The sequence below is a fragment of the Taeniopygia guttata genome, chromosome 12 (assembly GCF_048771995.1).
Source record: "Taeniopygia guttata chromosome 12, bTaeGut7.mat, whole genome shotgun sequence".
Taxonomy (NCBI): domain Eukaryota; kingdom Metazoa; phylum Chordata; class Aves; order Passeriformes; family Estrildidae; genus Taeniopygia; species Taeniopygia guttata.
The window spans coordinates 20,401,064-20,420,971 of NC_133037.1; the positions used below are offsets into that span (position 1 = coordinate 20,401,064).

At 39.8% G+C, this 19,908-nt stretch overlaps 1 protein-coding gene across 2 annotated transcripts in view; it reads right to left on the bottom strand.

Annotated features, from left to right (window-relative positions):
- Window positions 1-2,634: 2,634 nt before the first annotated feature.
- BICD2 (BICD cargo adaptor 2) overlaps window positions 2,635-19,908 on the bottom strand; it is a 58,290-nt gene continuing 41,016 nt past the window's right edge. Inside the window, exons 4-8 of one of the 2 annotated variants that reach the window (XM_030283451.4) lie at window positions 17,273-17,725; window positions 15,270-16,289; window positions 14,051-14,202; window positions 7,946-8,156; window positions 2,635-4,818 (exon numbers count right to left, since the gene is read on the bottom strand). In XM_030283451.4, coding sequence (XP_030139311.1) covers window positions 4,813-4,818; window positions 7,946-8,156; window positions 14,051-14,202; window positions 15,270-16,289; window positions 17,273-17,725 — 1,842 coding nt within the window. In that variant the 3' untranslated portion in view covers window positions 2,635-4,812. Of the gene's footprint in view, window positions 8,157-14,050; window positions 14,203-15,269; window positions 16,290-17,272; window positions 17,726-19,908 lie in introns of both variants that reach the window. The other variant, XM_030283449.4, reaches the window with a different exon arrangement.

Consider the following 19,908-nt stretch of genomic DNA (forward strand, 5'->3'; position numbering starts at 1 on the left):
GCTTTAAAAACATATACTAAATCATCAGTATGGAAGTTTCTCCTGTCTGTTAAGCCTGCTACAGTATTTTAGCCTAGGACATTCAGAACCAAAATGTCCATTTGCTGATATTTATTTTAAAAGTAACATCACAGATGCTTAAAATATATAAAATTGTTCCATATTCTTGCAACATGAAGATAGTCACACGGGTACATATTTGGCTACACACAGTGTCCTTCTAATATGACACCCGATACAGTCAAAAGCCACAGTATTTGGGAGTTCTGCCCTGAAAGTAATTTTCAGCTTAGTTAAATTCTCATTTTCGTGAGGCTGATGGGCGGTCTGGACATGCACTAACTCACTTCAGCCTGCCTTAAACTCACCTCATTTACATCTAACTAATTCAAGCTTTGCTCATGTATATAACTTTCAACTGCAAGTAATATATTACATACATTGTCCTAGTTAGATATCAGTAGATATTTGGTTTAAATTTTAAAAGTTTTCTCAGGTTTTCTCCAGCACGGTCACAAAAATCAGCTTTCATTACACTGCTCCCACTCAGTGTATTACCTTCACTTCAGAAGTACTCTAAAATCTAGAACTAGATCCACCTTGTTAGTTGGCTTCCCTGGGCTTTTTGAGTTTTTTTTTAAAGAGTTGCTGGACCCAGGGCATTTTACAACCCTTTCACTTGGTAACCATCAAACCTGATGGCTTAGTTCAGGAGCAGCACATCACAAAAGTGACAGGGCTGGGTAAGGTAGCACAGATCAGCTCTCAGGTTACCTTTGAGACATCAGAAGAATAAGGAAAAACATCCTCTCCTCAGCTGTAATTACTTCCTTCTTGGGGAAACTTGCATTTGCACTGGGAAGCAGTATCCTCCCCTCCTTTCCTGGGAAAGGACAGATGAAGCTATCTTTTGAGCGGTTTGAGTAAGAGGGATTTTCCCAACAATGACTAATGAATTTTTGCTTGAAACTTTTATAGATAAACGTTCAAAATAACATTCAAAAATAACAATATACACAGAATAATCACAATAACTAGCCACTTTTTGCTTAGTTCTGAGCTCCCAGAGATATCTTTATTGTTTTTGCTTCTTCAAAGTTCTTGGATGCAAAAACACCTTTTCCTGATCCCTGTAGGTCCATCTACTACATCAGCCTTTAAAATCACAAGAATGTGGTTTTTTTTAAACTCTGGTACTACTGTAATTATTTGTCTAGCTGAATTTTCCCATGTTATCTAGTAGGATCTCCAAAAAGCACCTCAGTCTTAATTTTTATTGCCTTCATCCCACAAAACCAGGTACACCTGGGAACTTCCAGGTGTCTGACCTTTAGGCATCTTGGTATACCCAGAAATCTGCCAGGTTCCTCTTTTGGGAAGTGAGTAACTTGTTTTCAAGCCTCACTTGCATGAAACAAAGGATCACTGCTGGATTACTGACTCCACAGCAAGCAGGAGTGGGACATTTGCTGGCAGATTCCTCTCCCAGAGACTTAACTCCAGCCACATCTGCAGCTGGAATGCTGAACCCACCCTCCATCTCTGCAGAGGCAACATTTCCCCCAGGGCTTAGGGAGGGGATTTTTATACACAGAAAAGAGTCAAAGAAATAAATGTTTTCATTAATAGCCATTCACTAGACAACCTTTTTATGTGAATACTCCCCTTTAACAGTTTTCTCTTTTTTTTTCCTTACTGAATCATTCTTGAATCCTGTTTTACTGTTTCACAGCTCTGAAATGTATACAGATAGATTTACATGTTTCTTCTGTAGATCACCCTGCAGATAAAGCTCCTGTTACAGCAAATGGAGACCTCTACAATCAGGGAAAGTGTCCCAGCACACATGCCCTGCCAGTTCACTGCATACCCCTGAGCAAGTGTTTTTAATACCCCAGGAAAAAGTGGCATCTTGTGCTTTAGCTATAGATTATGCTGGTGAGCTGCTGTCAGAGAGCTGACTGCTACCAGATAGAGAAACAATCAGCACAATGGTTCTGAGAATCCCACCTGGGGGCATCAGAGTTGTTAAACTAAAGTATAAAACCACATGAAGTCACTGCTGGAGGAATATCTTTTTATTGATGGGGCAAACCTCAGCCTTGCCCTCAGAATTTTGGCATGCTCTTTCAGGGGCTTTTTGTGAGTTTCTTTGCTAATTCTACTGGACAAACATCAACTTAATGGATTTTCACGTAATCCCTGACTGGTTGGAAGGGACTTTAAAGACCATCTTGTTTCCCACCCCCGCCGCCATGAGCAGGGACATCTCCCACTAGACCACAGGGTATTCAGGGAACACTGCCAAGCCAGGAAATACTTCCAGGGAAGTGTTCAGGGCAAGGCTGGATGAGGCCCTAAGAGTTCGTGAGTATTTTGGAGAGTATATATGAGAAATGAGGGTGCAATTTCAGGATGAATTGACAACACTGACACCATAGCATTAGTCCTACCCTTACTTTCCGTTGTACCAGTACAAGCAAGGCTGTTCAGTGACACACATTAAACCAGTCGGATCCAGGCCAAAACTAATCCATGAAGATGTCACAGAATAGGAGAGGATGGTGCTTCCTGAATGTGAGCACAAACAATGAATTTTCTAGTCCTGCAAAAAACTTCATGTAATGTATTCAGTTTCTTTCAGATAAAAATTAGTATTTATTTGGCCCCCAGTTGAAAATCCCCTCAGCCAACTACTTAAACCAGCACCTTCTTAAATCACAAAACCAACAGGCAGAACACACAATTCCTTTTGTTTTTTATTGCTCCTGCCAATGTGACTACCTTTACGCAGGCACATTGCTTTCCTAGATTAAGAACTGTTTTATTAATCTGGAAGCAGTGTTTTGACCTCTACCCCTCCTCTTAAGGTTATCCAATTAACATAGTTATCATTTCAAGAAGCTTAACTTTTTTGTTTTTCAGATCTGTGTAAAGGTTACTTGGCAAAAATACATGCACAGGACGTTAAATGGAGACCAACCCACCACTAAAAGGTAATGCACATAGAATATAATACAGTACTTTGACATAATTTCAAATAAATACCCACATACAAATGTAGTAATTTTAAATGCAACAATATTTCTTATGAATCAATAGTGTAACAGAAGATGGAAATGTAAGTCCCCACATCTAGGAATAATAATGCTTTTTCCAGCAAACAGAAATCTTTTCTGCACTGTCAATATTAATTCAATTTGTACTTCTTTTGAGAAGTGGGAGGGCTCCCCTCCAGCAAGTACCAATTTAATCATCCACATGAGCCTCACCAAGCCATTGAGAATCTAGCATGGCCTGTTAATGCGCTTCTCTCTTTCTGTTTGCTGAAATCACAACTAGATAAAAAAGAGATCCCAATGTGCTGTGGTTCACATCTGCACACAGCATCATGGTTCCTGCCCCCACCACTGCCCACAGTCAGCGACATTCCCGATGCATTCCCGGGCTGATACCATAAATATGGTCATACACTGATCATCTGTTCAAGATGAGTCCATCTGGCTCCCAAAGTGTAGTCATGCTTGTTCAGGTTTGTGGTTTTGATTTTTTTCCCCTCTATACCCCCAAATTTGCAAGGATTTACATGATGAAATATCATTGACTAACAGAATTTTTTACAATTCCTTGTATATATAAAGTCTATGGTAAGTCTACCATTAAAAATGTGCGAAATGGGAGTTCACTTTGCACTTATTGCTGCACATCTTTAACAAATTCCAAACCAGCCATTCCCTTCCTCCTAAGTGACAGGACTTAGCCTACGATACTCTAAGAGTCTCCTTTCAAATGATCAAAGGCACTACTGGCAAAAATGAGTGACAGAAAGGCGCTGACAGATAACACCCTATCACACTGACCACTTTAGAATTTTTCTTCCTAAATGTACCAAAATTTGGCACAATAAAATGAAAAAGTAACAAAACAATTCCAATTTGGAATTTAACTGGTATAGTTGTATAAAATTCTGTTAATCGATAATACTTCAACTTCCTAAAACCCAGGAATTCTTGAATTTATATGTAAATACTACTTATTTAATATTTTTCAAGTGCCTATTACTGTTTTAACCAGAGCAAAGTCAAGTTTTCTTTTTGTTACATTGAACTATTCCTAAGAATAATAATACAATATGAAAAAAACCTCAGAACTGGAATACCCTGGATTTCTTAATGAACATGGCAGTTTAAAAAATCAGTAATTTAAACATATAAAGCATAACATTTTAATAAAAAAAAGATGCTGAAGCACAGCACATAGTATAGCAGAGCTCCTGCTTTTTGTTGAAACTCTTTTCTAATCACAATCTAGAGCCCCCCCAAAATCTCTGCCACATGCTGATATATAATTAATAAGTCACAAGTTTCAAATTGGAGAGAGACTATGAGCACAAACCACTGCATTTATATAAACTCTTCTACATAAGGAATTAAAGAAGCTAAAGAAAAATATCAAAAGTGCACAGGTTTAACAATCAGGTAAAAAAATGAGCATCTGCAATGAAGTAAATTCCCCCATCCAACATTTCTAGGAGAGCACAGACTAATATGGTGAGGATTACATTTGAAGTAGGTTTCTTCAGCACTTGTAAGGTTTCTTACTGCAGCAGCACTTATAGGTAAAGCTTGTTTGTTTTATAGCTTCAGGCAGAAAGGGAAGGTTTCAGGTAGTATATAGGAAAAGGTGTTTTCAAAAGTTAGGATCAGGTCAGTGGTTTCCATTCTGTGTGCAATGGGCCACCACTTTGAACCAGAGTGAGGAGGGCTAAGAAATGCTGTTGCACTGTTGGAAATGCCTTCTCCAGGGACTACTCTACAGCTGAAAAATGGAAAAATAAAATAGCATTAGAAAAAAAAAAAATCAATGTTTATTTCTCAATCAACTGAAAACGTAACCCCATCCATGTGCTGCACAGGCTGGTTAGTTGGCTGAGGGTCTGTTAGCTGGATGGGGGAACAGCAGCCACTCCAGCTCGCAGATGCCTTCCCAGTGGGTGAACAAGGCTTTGTGGGCTCAGCCTGGAAGCAATAGCTTTGCAGAAAGAAGGATTCTTACAAGTACTGAACACAGCTTTGCTATTCAAGCATAAGTTAAAAGCAGTGAGTGTGCAAGAAATGTTTTCAGTAAAGCTTTAGGTTCTCCAGAAACATGCAGGTGAGAATATCATGCAGGCCTATGCAGAGAATCATTCAGAAGAGCCTGCTTGCAGAGGTAGGTGATGGCTTAAGGAATTTTCATGCTTTACCCCAACCCATTGAGAGTGATATGAAAGACTCACAGCAAATGAACATCTCAAGAAATTGTTAATCAAGAATTAAAAGACTCAGTCTTAAATATTACCTAAAAATACAAACCACAGGATCAAGTCACTTTACACCATTCCTCAGTTCTTTTTCTGACAGGATAAACCATAACAGTGATAGACTCAAACAGCAGTCAGGCTGCCATTTAGGGTCTTTAAAACATTTGCAGAAATGACTGAAGATGGAAATGATCACTAAGGCTATTGGGCTAATAGCAAAATTGCTCACACTTGGAACTGAAAGAAGGAGCCAAGGCTGAAAGCAATAGTCACTGCCTGGTAACACCAGAATTGTTACATTCCAACTAATTTGAAAAAAAAACCCTAACAATCCATTCAATTAGTTTCTTCAGTTTACCTTTTTGCCATCAGTATTTCACAAAAGTACTGTGTACAAAAGTACACATAGAGACATGGAAGCAGTGAAAACTGTGTTAAAGCTCTCTACTATGGTGGAAGCAGAATTGTTACTGAGTACATTAGAGCAGAGAAAGCACTCAGAAGCCTGCTTTCACCATGTATTTTTAAATTGTACCTTATGTAGGAATAAGAAGAATAAAGGCCTTTTTGAAGATTGTGCAGCAAAGAGAAAAGCAGGATTGAAAATTATAAAAGATATCTCTTCTAAAATATCAAGCCTGCTTTTTAGCAATATTAAAGCTCAAATTAAGGACAATTCAGTATTTTCTAAAAGAAGTAGTAACAGACACACAGGGCCTAGTTTCTAAAACCAGAACTGAAACTTGTTTAAACTCCAAGCAGTCATATTTTAGGAATGTATTAGAATTTAATCACTTGAGGTTTTTAATTCCTCTCAAGATCAAGAAATGAAATTCTGGCTCTGGGCTGTAGCATTTCCATGGTTCCCAGCTTTGTAGCAAAGTACAATTTGTTTAAAATCTCACTGTATTAATTTAGACTTCCCTCCAACATGCCTAAAAACATCTGGGAAGCCAAAATTTCCCAAGTTTTTCCCTCAGTGGGAAAACCAGCCATACTCTTAGTAGCTTCTGTTAGTACTGGGATATCTCCTGCATGCGCATGGCATGGGCAGCACACAGAGCAAGCTGTGAGCATTGACAGGGACAGGCAGGGGAGCACAACCACAGCACAGGGTTAGAATGGCTTAGGGAACCATGCTACCGAGCACTCACCAGCACAGGCTTGCATTTCTTTTAGTAACACTACAGGCATACAAAAGTATTTGAAAGAGTACAAAATGAACAGAGCTTTGCATTAAAATAAAGTCTGAGGCTAGGCACTTCAAACTCCGGGTTAAACAAAGAACTGTGCCTTTCTGTGCTCCACAAATTTTCTCCTATTTTAGAAGCAACATTTTCAATCTTTTTCTCTTATGTAGGCACCAATTAGAAAGTACACTTCTATACTATCAAACTTATTGTAATTAAGTGGGTAGAAAGGCCCCTTAAAAGTTCAATATCACAAAAAGGTTTATTAGATTTTAAAGATTAGTACGTACACTAAGCTACTTCATAAATCATTATTAGTAGGATGATCTGCATCAATTTCCTGTGCGTCTAATGCAGAGCCCTGTGAAACACATGGCTTGCATATGGAATGCGGTATCTTTCGTGTACTTAAAAAATGATCAGAGCTCTGAAATGCTATCTATTTAGGTTAATACTGAGAGCTGAGAAAAACTGTTTGTGACCAACGATGCTAGACCAGAGTCACATTAATTCTACACACACATATTGTGTGGCTATTTTCCTGTAAAGGATATCTCAGACGGGTTCTTTCCAAAGTGTTATCGTTGCAAGGAGCAACATAAGACCACACAGAACCTTTCAGGACATACCTTCTTAAAGTGGAACTGTCTACCAGGTAGAATCCCAATCCTTAACATTTTAAATTTTGTATCAGATGGAGTTAATATTGCATATTTTTAATATGAATGTGCAAGTTTCTTCTGATTATCCCTTTGAAGAGAGTGACACAGAGTGTAAATAATGTACCAAGTTTTGTTCTAGCTTTTATAGCCTGTAAAAGCTTTAGGACTTTGGTTAGTGGTGATACAGCAGCGAGTATTTAGCATCTGCTACAACAGGCAAATTAAGTTTGACTCCAGTTTCCAAATGCTCTGAATTCCCGAGACATAGCTCTAATTTTAACCTTTGTTTTTCACCACTTAAACCACAGTAACAAAGAAGGTTTTCCGTTTGTTTCTGCCTGTGAAAGCATTTATTGAAGTATGCTGCAACCCTGGAGAAAGGATCACATTTGTGCTATACAAACTACAGTAAGTAACACCAGATACATACTCTATCAGGTGTACTCTTAACACTTACCATAAACAGCAAACCCCAGACACGTTAACTGTGGAAAAAGCTAATTGCTTTCCACTATTAACTTGTTAATAGTATCCCCATACTTATGCATTAGTTACAGTTAGGACCACTGTAATACATCTGTATCACCTGGTTCAACAACATACTAGTATGAGTCAACTCATTGTGGTGTTAGATAGTGGGGATTTATGCTGACAGCATAAAATAAGATGCAGAATATGGCTTTTCTAGATAAGTCCTAGTCACAATAGATTTTATATTTCTCACTACAAAACGCCTGGTTGTTCAGGACAGATCCTTCAGACCTGTCTCCACAGGACCGAATGGGACTTACACTGGGGTTACTGCCCTTGGCTTTGGAGGCAGACTTTGTGCGCACCCTTTTGGACTGCTCGTGGTCCAGTTCCAAATGTTCCAGGCGCTGGGTCAAGGCCAGTTTCTGTTGGATAGCCATCCGAAGCAAGGAGTTCAGAGTCTTCTTCTCATCCTCGGCTGCTGCAAGTTGCCGCTGCATTTCATCCAGCTGTGTGACATATTCATCACATCTGCAATGAAATACATCAATCTTTAGCAATCCTGATTCTATTATAAACACTTTCCAGTATAAGACTTGTGTCCAGCCTATACCTCAGCGATAGCTTTGCAGCTGCTTATATATACACTCTTAAACAGGAACTTCAACTAAATTTGTAGAAAACCACAACTACTCACTGGGGTTCTTAGAATCCCACACTCAGCATTTCATGTTTGTGCCTTTCAAGATGGTGTATAATTAACAGCCTCCTCGGAGAGAGGAAGTGTGGAGCCTGATGTAACTGTACTCATGTCTAAATGTCAGTGAGATGTCCTCTCATACCAAGTAGACTGCAACCCCCATGCAGTTATACGACTTTTGTCTGTGCTTACAGAGCGGTTCTAAGCTTCAGACTGGAAAGAGTCTGAGAGGTAGCAACAGGGGCATTGTGAAATGGCCACCTGAACTGTGCCATTTGTTACTTTACACAAAGCCCAAGTAACAAATCTTCACTGGTGACTGAAAAGCACTCTTAAAAAACAAGCATCCTTCAGAACTCTACTTTAACCTACTCTGATTATGCTGTAAGCAGTGGCTGTCTTCTCAATAGCAAGTGGCCTTTATTTAATTGTTCTCACCATCAAAATCAATTTAAAAATAATTAAAGGAACTGTGTTAGAGGGAAGGCTGTGGTAAAGCTATATGAATGCCTCAAGCTGTTCATCTACAGTCATTGTCACTGAGTTTGGAAGATGCTTCACTTAAACAATTAAAGTCCATATGTAGGCGCATATAGACGCAGCATTTATGAGTATGGATAGAGAAGTAAATATTTGTAGGTACCAGCTGGAATTTACCATCTGTAAAATACAACTTCATCATAAAAGCAGAAATATCAGCAGACAAGCTTGTTTAAATTTTGAAAAGGAAAAGCTCCTGACTTAAAGGGACATTTATCATTAGCTAATATAAAACAGACTGGAAAAAAACCTGCCACAAAAAAACCCCACATTGATATGCAGATTCATCAGCTGTGCTTATGCTATCAAGCCTCAAACTCTAGTCTCCCCGACTTTAAATAGCAGGATTAGGCTTATATTCCTAAATATATTTGCCCGATAATAGAAATAGCAAAAAGAAAATCCAGATTTTTATTTTTGAATACATAGAGATGTTAAACAGTAACTCAGTAATATATGTATAAAACTGCATGAACTATAACTGCACTGCAGCTTTACAGACCAGGAAGTTTGGGTGAGTTTGGGGCCCCCACATGCATAGGAATCTGTCCCCTTGCATCTCTGGGCATCCTGCTCTGGAGTTCCTCACAGCCTCTCCCACACCATGCAGCCCAGGAGAAACCAGTATGTGAGGGATCTTTCTTTTAAAAAAAAAAAACAAACCCAGGAACTTTAAACTTGTTGGAACACCAACACCTGCCCTTTTCAGTGTGGTCAGATGGACCTACACCAACTGCTGCACTCCAGGGAGTGGAAGCCAGACGCTGGGCCAGATCTTGTCCCATTGACCCATTTCAGTTCTAGAGATGAAGTAAGATCGAAACAGCCCTGGGAAGTCTGAAAAGACTAAAATAATCTTGAAAGCATAAGAGTCCTCCCCTCTGAGGGAAGGTGTCACCAGCTCCAGAAGGAGGGTGTGGTTACAAAACGGAACAGCTCCCAGCATCTTACTGACCCTGTGCCCTGCTGCTCCAGAGTGTCAGAGAGGTGTTTTCTTCCCCTGGGGGTGGGAGCAAGACACAGGCTAAAGATTTCTGGGAAGTCAGAGAGACTGGGGTTTCACCCTAGCTTTCAAACACACTCATGACATCTGAGGTGAAAAGCAAGGTCTGGTTATATTAGAAGTGATCTGCTTTCTTTTCTGTGCACACCTCAAACCTGATTCCTTCCAAGCTCCACTACTGCAAACCAGGGGGATGTCCAGAATAGCAGTACCAATTCCTTGAGAAATGAAATGTGATTCCTTCAGCAAAATATGATCTGGCACTGGAGTGACCCGTCCCTGTTCCCCTTGTTTCATGCTCAGCATTATCGTCCCAAAAGATTTGAGACACGTAAAAAATACGCAGAAGTTTCCCCCGCCCTCTTCCAGCTTCTTTCTTGTGAATCAAAACATATCCATGTTTTTGTACAAAACACAAAGTTAATGTAGCCCCAAAACCTGCAGCTCAGTGAAACAGTGTCAAGATTGCTGCTGTCTTGATTTGTCATGCAGCAGAGAAGTGTTAATCCAGGCCAACTAAAGCAAGGGTGCAGATCTCTTCACCCCCATCCCATTTGGAACAAAAAGAGATAAGGAAGAGAAAACAAAACCATTGCAGTAAAGCAGAGCAGTGACTTCTCATACCATTTTACCTATGTTCTGGTATCACTCCTGCCAAGTAAACCAGTTGTGCCAAGGCCAATGGCTGACTGGCCTTTCTAGGCCTGGCATCTAGCCTAGAAAGCAGTGAAGTCTTTCCCATGTGAGCCAAGCTGTAATTAAAGCCAGGCTTTTGACTGCAAAAGATTATTGTAGCAAAGTCATTATCTCACAGAGCTTCCTGTTAGCACAGAAGTTTACAACATCAACTGACTATCCCTAGAAATTGCAAGGTATTCACTATTTCAAATACCTAAATTGATTTGGGTTTTTTTGTTTTCCATAGAACTCTATTCAGGGAGTTTTTCCTTTCTTCCCCACAAAAAGGGAAGTGTTGTCAGTATTTTATGTGCAGCTGAAGTGTGTAAATGTACCTGAGCAACTGTTTTCACCTATAGAAGAGACAGCTGGGGAGAGGCAGGAATGTCCACAAACCATCCTGCATCCTGAACCTGCTTTTCTGATTCTTTAATCCAAAAGGAATCATATAGCCTCAAACTCAAACCTTGTCCCGGTGCAAGCGTGGCTGTCAAGGAACATCACACTGTAGAAAGCACAGTAATAATTTCCTGGAATGAAGGGGCAAGAAGTTTCCTAGAAGTGGCTGTAGATGTTGCATGCAGAGGTGGACTGAGATCTGCACCACTTTTTTCCTTCATGCTGCTCACTGACTCTCAATTTAATTTTCTCAAAAAAGCCCCGAACCAAAACCCAGCAATGTTGCCTCCCTAACCATCTAGGACAACACAGGCTCTGGACCTGCTTTAGTTGGCAACAGTAGCTATGGCAGCATATCTTTGTGCTCTGTGTATTTTTACTGCTTTGAAAGAACAATAAAAGCTCCTTCCCTTTTACCATTCAATTTGTCATGTGCTAGGCTACTTCCCAGCTATATATTCAATAAAGTCAGAATAGAAGATGTTTTTCTTTTAAAAACACCTTTGAAAGAAGATTATTTAGCTTTCATGCTTTTAGGAAGAATGTGAAATTAGTATCAGCCTGTTGTACTTTCACACATTTACAGCTTTAAGTAGATAGTGAACACAAGGCTTTGATGCTGCCCATTTTCTTAGTGCTGGTAATTCACAACAACAACAAAAAAGCTTAAGAAAACATCAAGTAGATTTTTAAAAACAACACCAGCTATATACATATATCTAGACTGAGAAAATAAACATCCTGAGTGTTAAATATAATGTATAATGATGAGAAATAAAAACCAAATCTTCTAAAACTCTCTGAAGACAAACCACTGAAAAACCTAACTTGGCATTTTCCAAAGCTGCATACCACTGCTTTCCACAAACATTGGTTTGGCCTTAGTTCTACAGACTAGCTTATGTAAGGGTCAGCATGTAATAGTTTTAATACCACTTATAGGTAAATTCATTAGTGAATTAAGATCTGTTCCAGGAAAAAAAAAAAAAAAAAAAAAAAAAAAAAAAATTGATGTAACCAAATGCACCTGGGCATACCAATATTTTTCCCCTCTTCCCTGAAATCAATGAGGACCATGTGACAACTTCCAAGGAAACAAGACAGGTGACTCAACAGTGACTGAAGGAGGCACTGGAGTGAAGCATCAACTACTTCTGCCTCGAGAGATTAAACTGTCAACCCACTAAGGAAATTCAAACATGCAGGATTAAAATCACAATTTCTCAGCTTTATTAAAAACTGGGAAACATATTAGCAGAGACACAGATTAAAATGAGATTAAAATGAGCAATGATTGCATTTAGCTGTAAGAGATCAGCCACCTACTATTTCTAACTCAACCTTTATATTAGAAATTAATACTAAAGACAGACTTTTAACACCTTACCCCCAAATTTTTACTTACCCCAGGCTCTAATTCCAAGCTCTTCAGCTCTCCCCACCCCACACCACCCAAGCTGTGCATGTGCTTTGCTTTTTACAACATACAAGCACTGACACTTTCTATGAATTGTCAAATATAGTTGGGACTTGTCAATCTAAACCATGGAGACAAATAATTGCTGCTGCAGTAATCTCCTGTATTTTAAAGTAACTCACTTTCCTCTTTGATTAAAACTAAAAGGGCAGACAAACTGCCACACAAGAGCTGGCACAGTGTACTGTAAGGAGCTCTCTGCGCCATTATTATTTCACAGGAATGCATTCTGTGGTTCACTCTCCTTAGTAGCAGTGCTCAAGCAGAGCACCAGGAACATGGGAAGATGGTGTGGACATATTCACTTCAATAAACCCCTGGAAGAAGACTGTTACAACCCAGGTCCAGGGCCTATCTACAAAGAGGCACCTTCATCAAGGTTGAATCTCAAGACATGCAGCATTACACTTTAGTCCTCAGACACAGAGTCTAGAGCAGGCACATCAGTGCTGTAAATGTGTGTCACAGTATCATTTATAGGATTTTGTAGCATGCCTATTGGATAGTGAAATGCCTTTGTCTTGCCTGGACAGCTTCTTGCTTTCACAGGGATGCTGGCAGCCCAGACCTTTTTTTGTCTCTAGATGTTATTCATCGCCTCTAGATCTAGCACCAGGAATAGGAGGTAAATGCTGTTATTCCCATCTGGTAATCCCTTTCTGGAAATGCTCAAAGTCACATCTTCTGTGTCTTGCTTTTCTGAACATCAGTGAGGAACAGCTGAGGGAGCTGGGTTTATTTAGTCTTGTCAAGAGGAGGCTTGGGGGATCTCATTGCTCTCTACAACTGCCTGAAAGGTGGTAGTGAGGTGGGGCCAGTTTCTTCTGTCGTGCCTGCAGTGAGAGGGTCACAGGAAATGGCCTTGAGCTGAGACAGAGGAGATTCAGAGTAGATATTTTAAAAATGTTTTCATTGTTCAGGTGGTCAGGCATTGGAACAGGCTGCCCAAGAAGGTGGTGGAGTCATCCTCCCTGGAGGTGTTCAGAAAGCATCTGGACCAGTGCTGGGTGATGTGGGTTAGAGGTTAAGTGGCAGTGCTGGGTTGACAGTTGGACTTGATGATCTTAAAGATCTCTCCCAAACTAGATGATTCAGTGTCAGCAGGCTTTTACATGTTTGTTGACACCACAAAGCATAATTAATAAGCAGAAGCAAGTTCTAAAGACAAAGCAATCAACTAAGCTGACACAGGTCAATGAAACGACAGATGCCAAATGCAGGATGGACAGCCTAAGAATACCAGGATGTTTGCAACATCTTTACCTTTTCCTAGATCATCAAGGTAAAGCACAGTCCCATCTTCAGTGTGCAATAAATGCTCATTTTGCATTGTTAAATGTCACTCCTTCTCAGAGCTAATGGTTTCAAGAACTAGGGATAACAGGTAATCTCCCAGTCAACTTGAATAAATACTGCCACAACAGCTTTATATTTTGTAGCAGCACACTATATCCACGCATGTTCCTCATCAATAGGAGCATATCACAGACACATACACACACTGCAAGCAATGATCATGGGAAAAAGCACCTACTGCTTCACTCTCTGCAGGGTGGACAGGAAGGATGTTCAACTCTTCCCCACAGAAGCAAGGAATTAAATTTTGCAGAGTTAATTATATTCGTTACCTTGTAGCAAACATAGCTCTCAGGGAAGAGAAGGTGGCAGCATCTTCCTTCAAAGCCTTCAGCTCATTTCGGAGCTTCATCATGGTCTCTGTAACCATCGCTTTCTCATTCTCATACTTGCTTTTTAAGTTGGCAAGGGCTACTTCAGCAGTCTGTTGGTTACCAGGGAGAACAGAAACATAACATTTAATGAAACTCTTCATCAAATGGCTTGCTAAAAGATTTTTAATCACTATTCACATTATGAAACATTTACTTTGTACTGGAATGTTAAACTTGTGGTCAACCTATCTTGTACACATAAAATAAAATTTCATTTCTGAACACTGGGAACAGACATAGCCATCTCCTACTCCCATTAACCATGCAGGAGCATCAAGGAAGTTACAGAACACAGATGTAGTGAAACTTACCTACTAGCAACACAAAGGAGCAAAACAATCTACTTAGTGTCTCAGTACTTAAATGCATTTGTCAATCACTAGCACAGTTCTCTCTTATATAGCATTTTACCTATCTTACATTTGGGACACTTTTATTAAAATGTGCAAAAGAACACTTAATGTGTTTATTTCATTCTTAAACAATACTACTAGTAGTTTAGTAGACTAAACTACTTCTTTTTTAAGACAATTTAAATTTAACCATAGAGAAGAAGATGAAGCATGTAATGAGGTGTTTCAATGGCAGTTATTTTCACCTACTGCACTGCTAATGTTGTTAAATGTCCAATCCCCAAAGACTAATTTTACCTTTCACCTCTGTTATTTTGACCACATTCTTATCTCACATTCTCATCTTGGAATGCTCTCTTTTATTTTGCAGTTTGAGAGAGAGCAATACTTAAATTTCAGAACTCTTTTAAGGGTAACTACTAGAATTCTTTCAAGTAGAAAATAAGATTACCTCTTCATTTTAGGTGTCCTACATTAAATATAGCCTGATCTAATTCAGACAGACAGTAGATTGAGGCTACCTTAACATTCATAAAGTCTCAGGAGTACGTGAGAAGCTGAAGTCAGTTACAGCCCCAGCGCTCGTCTTTACGTGGGACAGCCTCTAATGGAACAGCCAGCTTCAGCCTCAGACTAGCCAAATACCAGCAAGGAAAGTCCCACAGAACTGAAGGAATGGCAGAATGAACTCTTAAAAAAATTCTCTTGTGCTTATGACCTAGTTACCTGACACTGTAACCTTCAGACCTCTGAGACCTGGTTACCTGTTTGTTGGCTTTAAGCACAGTTCTCAGAGTTGCTATCTGTTCCCTCTTGGTACTCAGCAAGGACTTCAGCTTCAGGATTTCTTCCATAAGAGCTTCCTTGTCTTTGTCCACCACTGGCCCAAGCTCTTGAGTAGCAACACGCTGCCTGGACAGCTCAGTTGTTCTGTCCACAGCAGCCTGCAGGTGTTTGATCTGATCCCGAATTATAGCAATCAAGTTGTAAATGTTCATTGGCTCCTTCCGAGGATCTGACACAGGGGATGGCAGAGATGACGCTGGGGATGGGCTGCTGTCACCACTTCCATTCTCTGCCTTTCCCAGCTCAACAGTTAACAACCCTTTAGAAAGAAGAATGGGAGACCTTCTTCCCTTGGCCTCTGGGCTACTGCATCCGCCTTTACCTTCCTTGTAGTAGTCCAGCATCACTCTGTTTGGAGTTTCATTGTTGCACATGCAGACATGGTGGTACAAATTGGCCAGCTCTTCACTGAAGGTGACTAGTTCATCTTGGGCCACGCTGAGGCTGCCCTGTGTTTCTCCAGCAACATCACTGACTTTCTTCAGCTCCTTCTCCAGCCTGGCCATGTGTTCTCTATCATGCCTACTGGACTTTTCCAGTGAGGTGATCTTTTCAGTAAGAGCTTGGCTCTCAGTCTCATATCTACTCTTCTCTTCCTCATACTTAGACACACATTCTTTGTACTTTGCCTTCAAATTTTTGAGCTCTTCCTTCAGGTCAGTAATTTCTGCCACAGCCACTTTGTACTTGCATTCCAGGATCTCTGGCCCATTGATATCAACTTCATAATAGTCTCCATCTTCATGGCTATCTCGGTCCTTCTCGTTATCAAGGGCAGACTGACGCTCCTTATTGGCCTGGAGCTTCTTCATGGCGTTCAGATTTTCAGTGAGCCTCCCAATTTTCTCATGCTGCTCTGAGAGGGCCCCCCGTGTATTTTCCAGCTGCTTCTGAGATTCTTGCAGTGTTGTTAACAAGTTAACCTTTTCTCTTTCCATCTGAAATGCAGGAACACAGACATCTGTGTTAAGGGAACTGTATCACTTAAATGGTTTTAACTATAAGAGATAGCAACTTAGCCAATGGTCCATATGGTTACAGAAATCCAATCACCTGCACATTATGGGAAAGGCTCTACAATGTATTCTAAAATTATCTCAAGTTGCAGTGTTCATTGCCAATTCTTTCTTATCTCCTCTTCAAAATGCACATTTTTACACATTTATTCCCTAGGTGATGGTCTCATTGTGAAAACTTCCTTTCAGCTAATGACAAGCTAAAGTTTATTGCTATCTTCTAAATTATCAAGTAAATTCTAGAAAACATACAGTTACTCTATGGTGAAAGCTTGGAACTTCATGAAAGGCTCAGAAATACAAAAAATTCTTCAAGTTTCTCCTTTTAAATTTCTCATTTTTAAAAATTCTGACAGTTTTTTGCTTAAGGGCTTTTTCTTATGGAAGATAATTTAAAACATGCCTGACAAAATATTAGTAGGAAACAGAAATGTGCACCTTGTTCTAAACTCTCCAACCTCCTAATTTCACAAAAATAGCACAGAAATGCTTGGTGCTGATTAAGACTTCACACTCTTTGAACTAATTACAGAAAATATGAGTACAAAACTTCTTTTGATGAAGATGATTGGAGTATCTTTCAATTTTGAAACAAACCACTATTGTTCTTGGTAGTGATATAATGAAGTAGACACAGCAAGTATTGCACAGGAGATGCATTAGAACTTTCTACCAAGGAAAGGGCATGACTGCCAACTCCATTGCATTAAAAAAAAAAAAAAAGGAAAAATAGCTATGGTTTTTCACTGAAAAACATTTCACTTCCTCAAATTCCAAATCAATTGAAGCCTTTAAGAATACAGTATAAACAGTACCATGTGAGATACTGAAAGTACTGAAATTACATCCCACACAAACTTCAGGAGCTATCTGGAAGTGCACAGCTCTTCAGGAAACCCATTTACCTGCACAAGTTGCTGTTTCAGCTTCTGGATTTCAGAAATGTTTAATTCACTCAGAAGATCTGAAACCAGACTTGGGGCTGGAGGGAAGCTTTCATTTTTCTTGGGCGTTGAAGTACTGTTTTTGCTATTGCTGAGTTTGCTGAGGCAGTTTTGTTCAAATCCATTCATGATTTCATCATTATTGGGCTCTGTGGCTTCATCGCTAAACTTCAGCCCATCCAAAGAGATGTTTAAGTGGCTGTTGTACATGGAGTCATTGATGTTCATGTAGTGAGACAGCTCCTTCCGAAGGTTGTTCTTCTGCTCCCGCTCTGTCTTCAGTGTTTCCAAGGCCTCCTCAAGTTGGCGCTCAGAGATCTCCTTCAGTCGGATGGCATCTTCCAGTTGGCTATTGAGAAACTCTGTTTCCTCTTCCAGCCTTTTGATTTCATGTTTCAAGCCTTCAAACTCCACCTGGAGATATACAAATGGGGGCAGAAAATCTCTAATGAAAATGTCTGCCTGCAAGGCACCAAGTAATTTTGCTTTTGAATGTCACCTAAATATTGTAGAATTAGAATACTTTTTTTCTTTCTGGAGTCTAGTTTCAGCACTATGACTGTAAACATGGCTTATGTAATTTACCTTCACAGAGACTACAGAATAAATTCACTAAGCAAACTGTCAAATAAGCTCATCTATTCCAGCTCAATTAGGACAGGTGGGAGCTACAGTGTGTCTGATACAGAAGCATCCCAAAACAGTCTTTCCTAGCTCTGCATGCAACATTTGTTTGATTAAAAAATTCCTTGGCCAGCCTTCCCACAAAGTTAAGCTTCACTTTTCCAAAACTGGCATGACAAAGGTATACTTTACACCTGCTTCACTGCCATTTGAATACAACACTGGGTTAAAACTGTGATCAAGCTCTGCTTTTATACATTCAAAATAAAATGCTTTGCCTTTCTCTCATCATCATTTCAGCACATCTTGAATCTTGAAAGAGCTACAATTCAGATTCCACACCTGATATCCACATTGATGGGTTTGATGGCATGCTATCTATCACGTCTAGTACTGCACTTTTTTAAACCTCTCTTACACTGAAATTATATACACAAATGATTAATGTAAAATTTTTAATCACTTGGGGGTAGCAGGGAGGAAACAAACCAAATGAATTATAGATGTCAACATAGAGCAATCTGAGAATGCTGAACCACACCCAACTTACAAAGCAGGAATCAAGTATGTTAATTCAGGGTTGCCTGGGAAAACTTGACAGCTGCTTCTAGTTGCATGAGTAATTAGAATAATTAAAAACTAGAATAATTAAAAGTTCATCAAGTAGGACAATCCTACAAGGTAGAAAATTAATCCACTGCCATGAAAGAACAAGCTCTTAGTTCTGTATACTTCCACTGAGATAAAATACTTCAGATTGTAGTCTATTTTCAAATTTTCCAGATTCAAAATACAGCAGTCAATAACTACTAGCAAATATTGAGATAGCATCTGAGGTTAAATTTAGCTCAGGCCAGAATGGCAGCATTCTCCTGTATTGTTATTCTAGAATGTGGAGCTGGGAACTTTAGCCTGCTCCTCTGAATATGATGAATGAGAAAAAAAGGTAAAACCCAAAAGTAACCAACTTATATAGGTTTGATTTTACCAGTTCTCCCCCTCTTCCAGCCTGTATTGAGAGCACAACAGCTCCTTTTGTTCCTGCTACAGGATGTCAGGGTACCCAAAACTGCAAAATTAGAAAAAATATATGCAGATGAGAACAGGTCCAACCTGGAACACTGTTTTGTGCAGTGAGGCCCAAAATAATAAACACTGACACAGATTTTCACTTGGACATAAATAAAATACATTCAATATCCCACATATCTAGCTTGACAGAGCAGCTTTCATTCATTACACTGAAGGCGTTCTGCAGCAAATTCTAGAGAGATTTTACTATGTGCTGACTACAACAGATGGTATTAACATTGAGTTTTCTAAAGAACTTTGATTTTAGAAATATTATAATGGAATTGCATAATCAGAGAATAGTTTGGGCAGGGAGGGACCTTAAAGTTCATCTCATTCCTCCCCCTGCTATGGGTAGGAACACCTTCATCTAGACCAGGTTGCTCCTCCAAGTCCTGCCCAACCTGGCCTTGAACATTTCCAGGGATGGGGCAGCTGCAGCTGCTCTGGGCAACCTGTGCCAGGGCCTCACCACCCTCACAGACAAAAATTTCTACTTAATATCCCATCTATCCCTGCCCTCTGAAAGTAGGAAGCCACTCCCCCTTGTCCAAGGTCCCTTTCCAGCTTTCTTGGAGCCCCTTTAGGTACTGAAAGGTCTCCCTGGAGCCTTCTCTTCTTCAGGAGGAACACCCCTAGCTCTCCCAACCTGTTTCCAGAGCAGAGGGGCTCCAGCCCTCGCAGCATCTATGTCCTTCACTTTCCCAGTTGAGCTTTATCTATGCAATGGGACTGACAGTATCTGGAGAAGAAAAATAGCAAGTCCCATACTGATAGATGAAGATAAGGGAACCATGTCTAAGACCACATCTAATTTTAATTATCTCCACAAATGAGAACTCAGGGAAGCTCTTAAGGTGTTCCAAGAATGCAGTTTTCTAAAACTCAGGAAATAGCTGGAA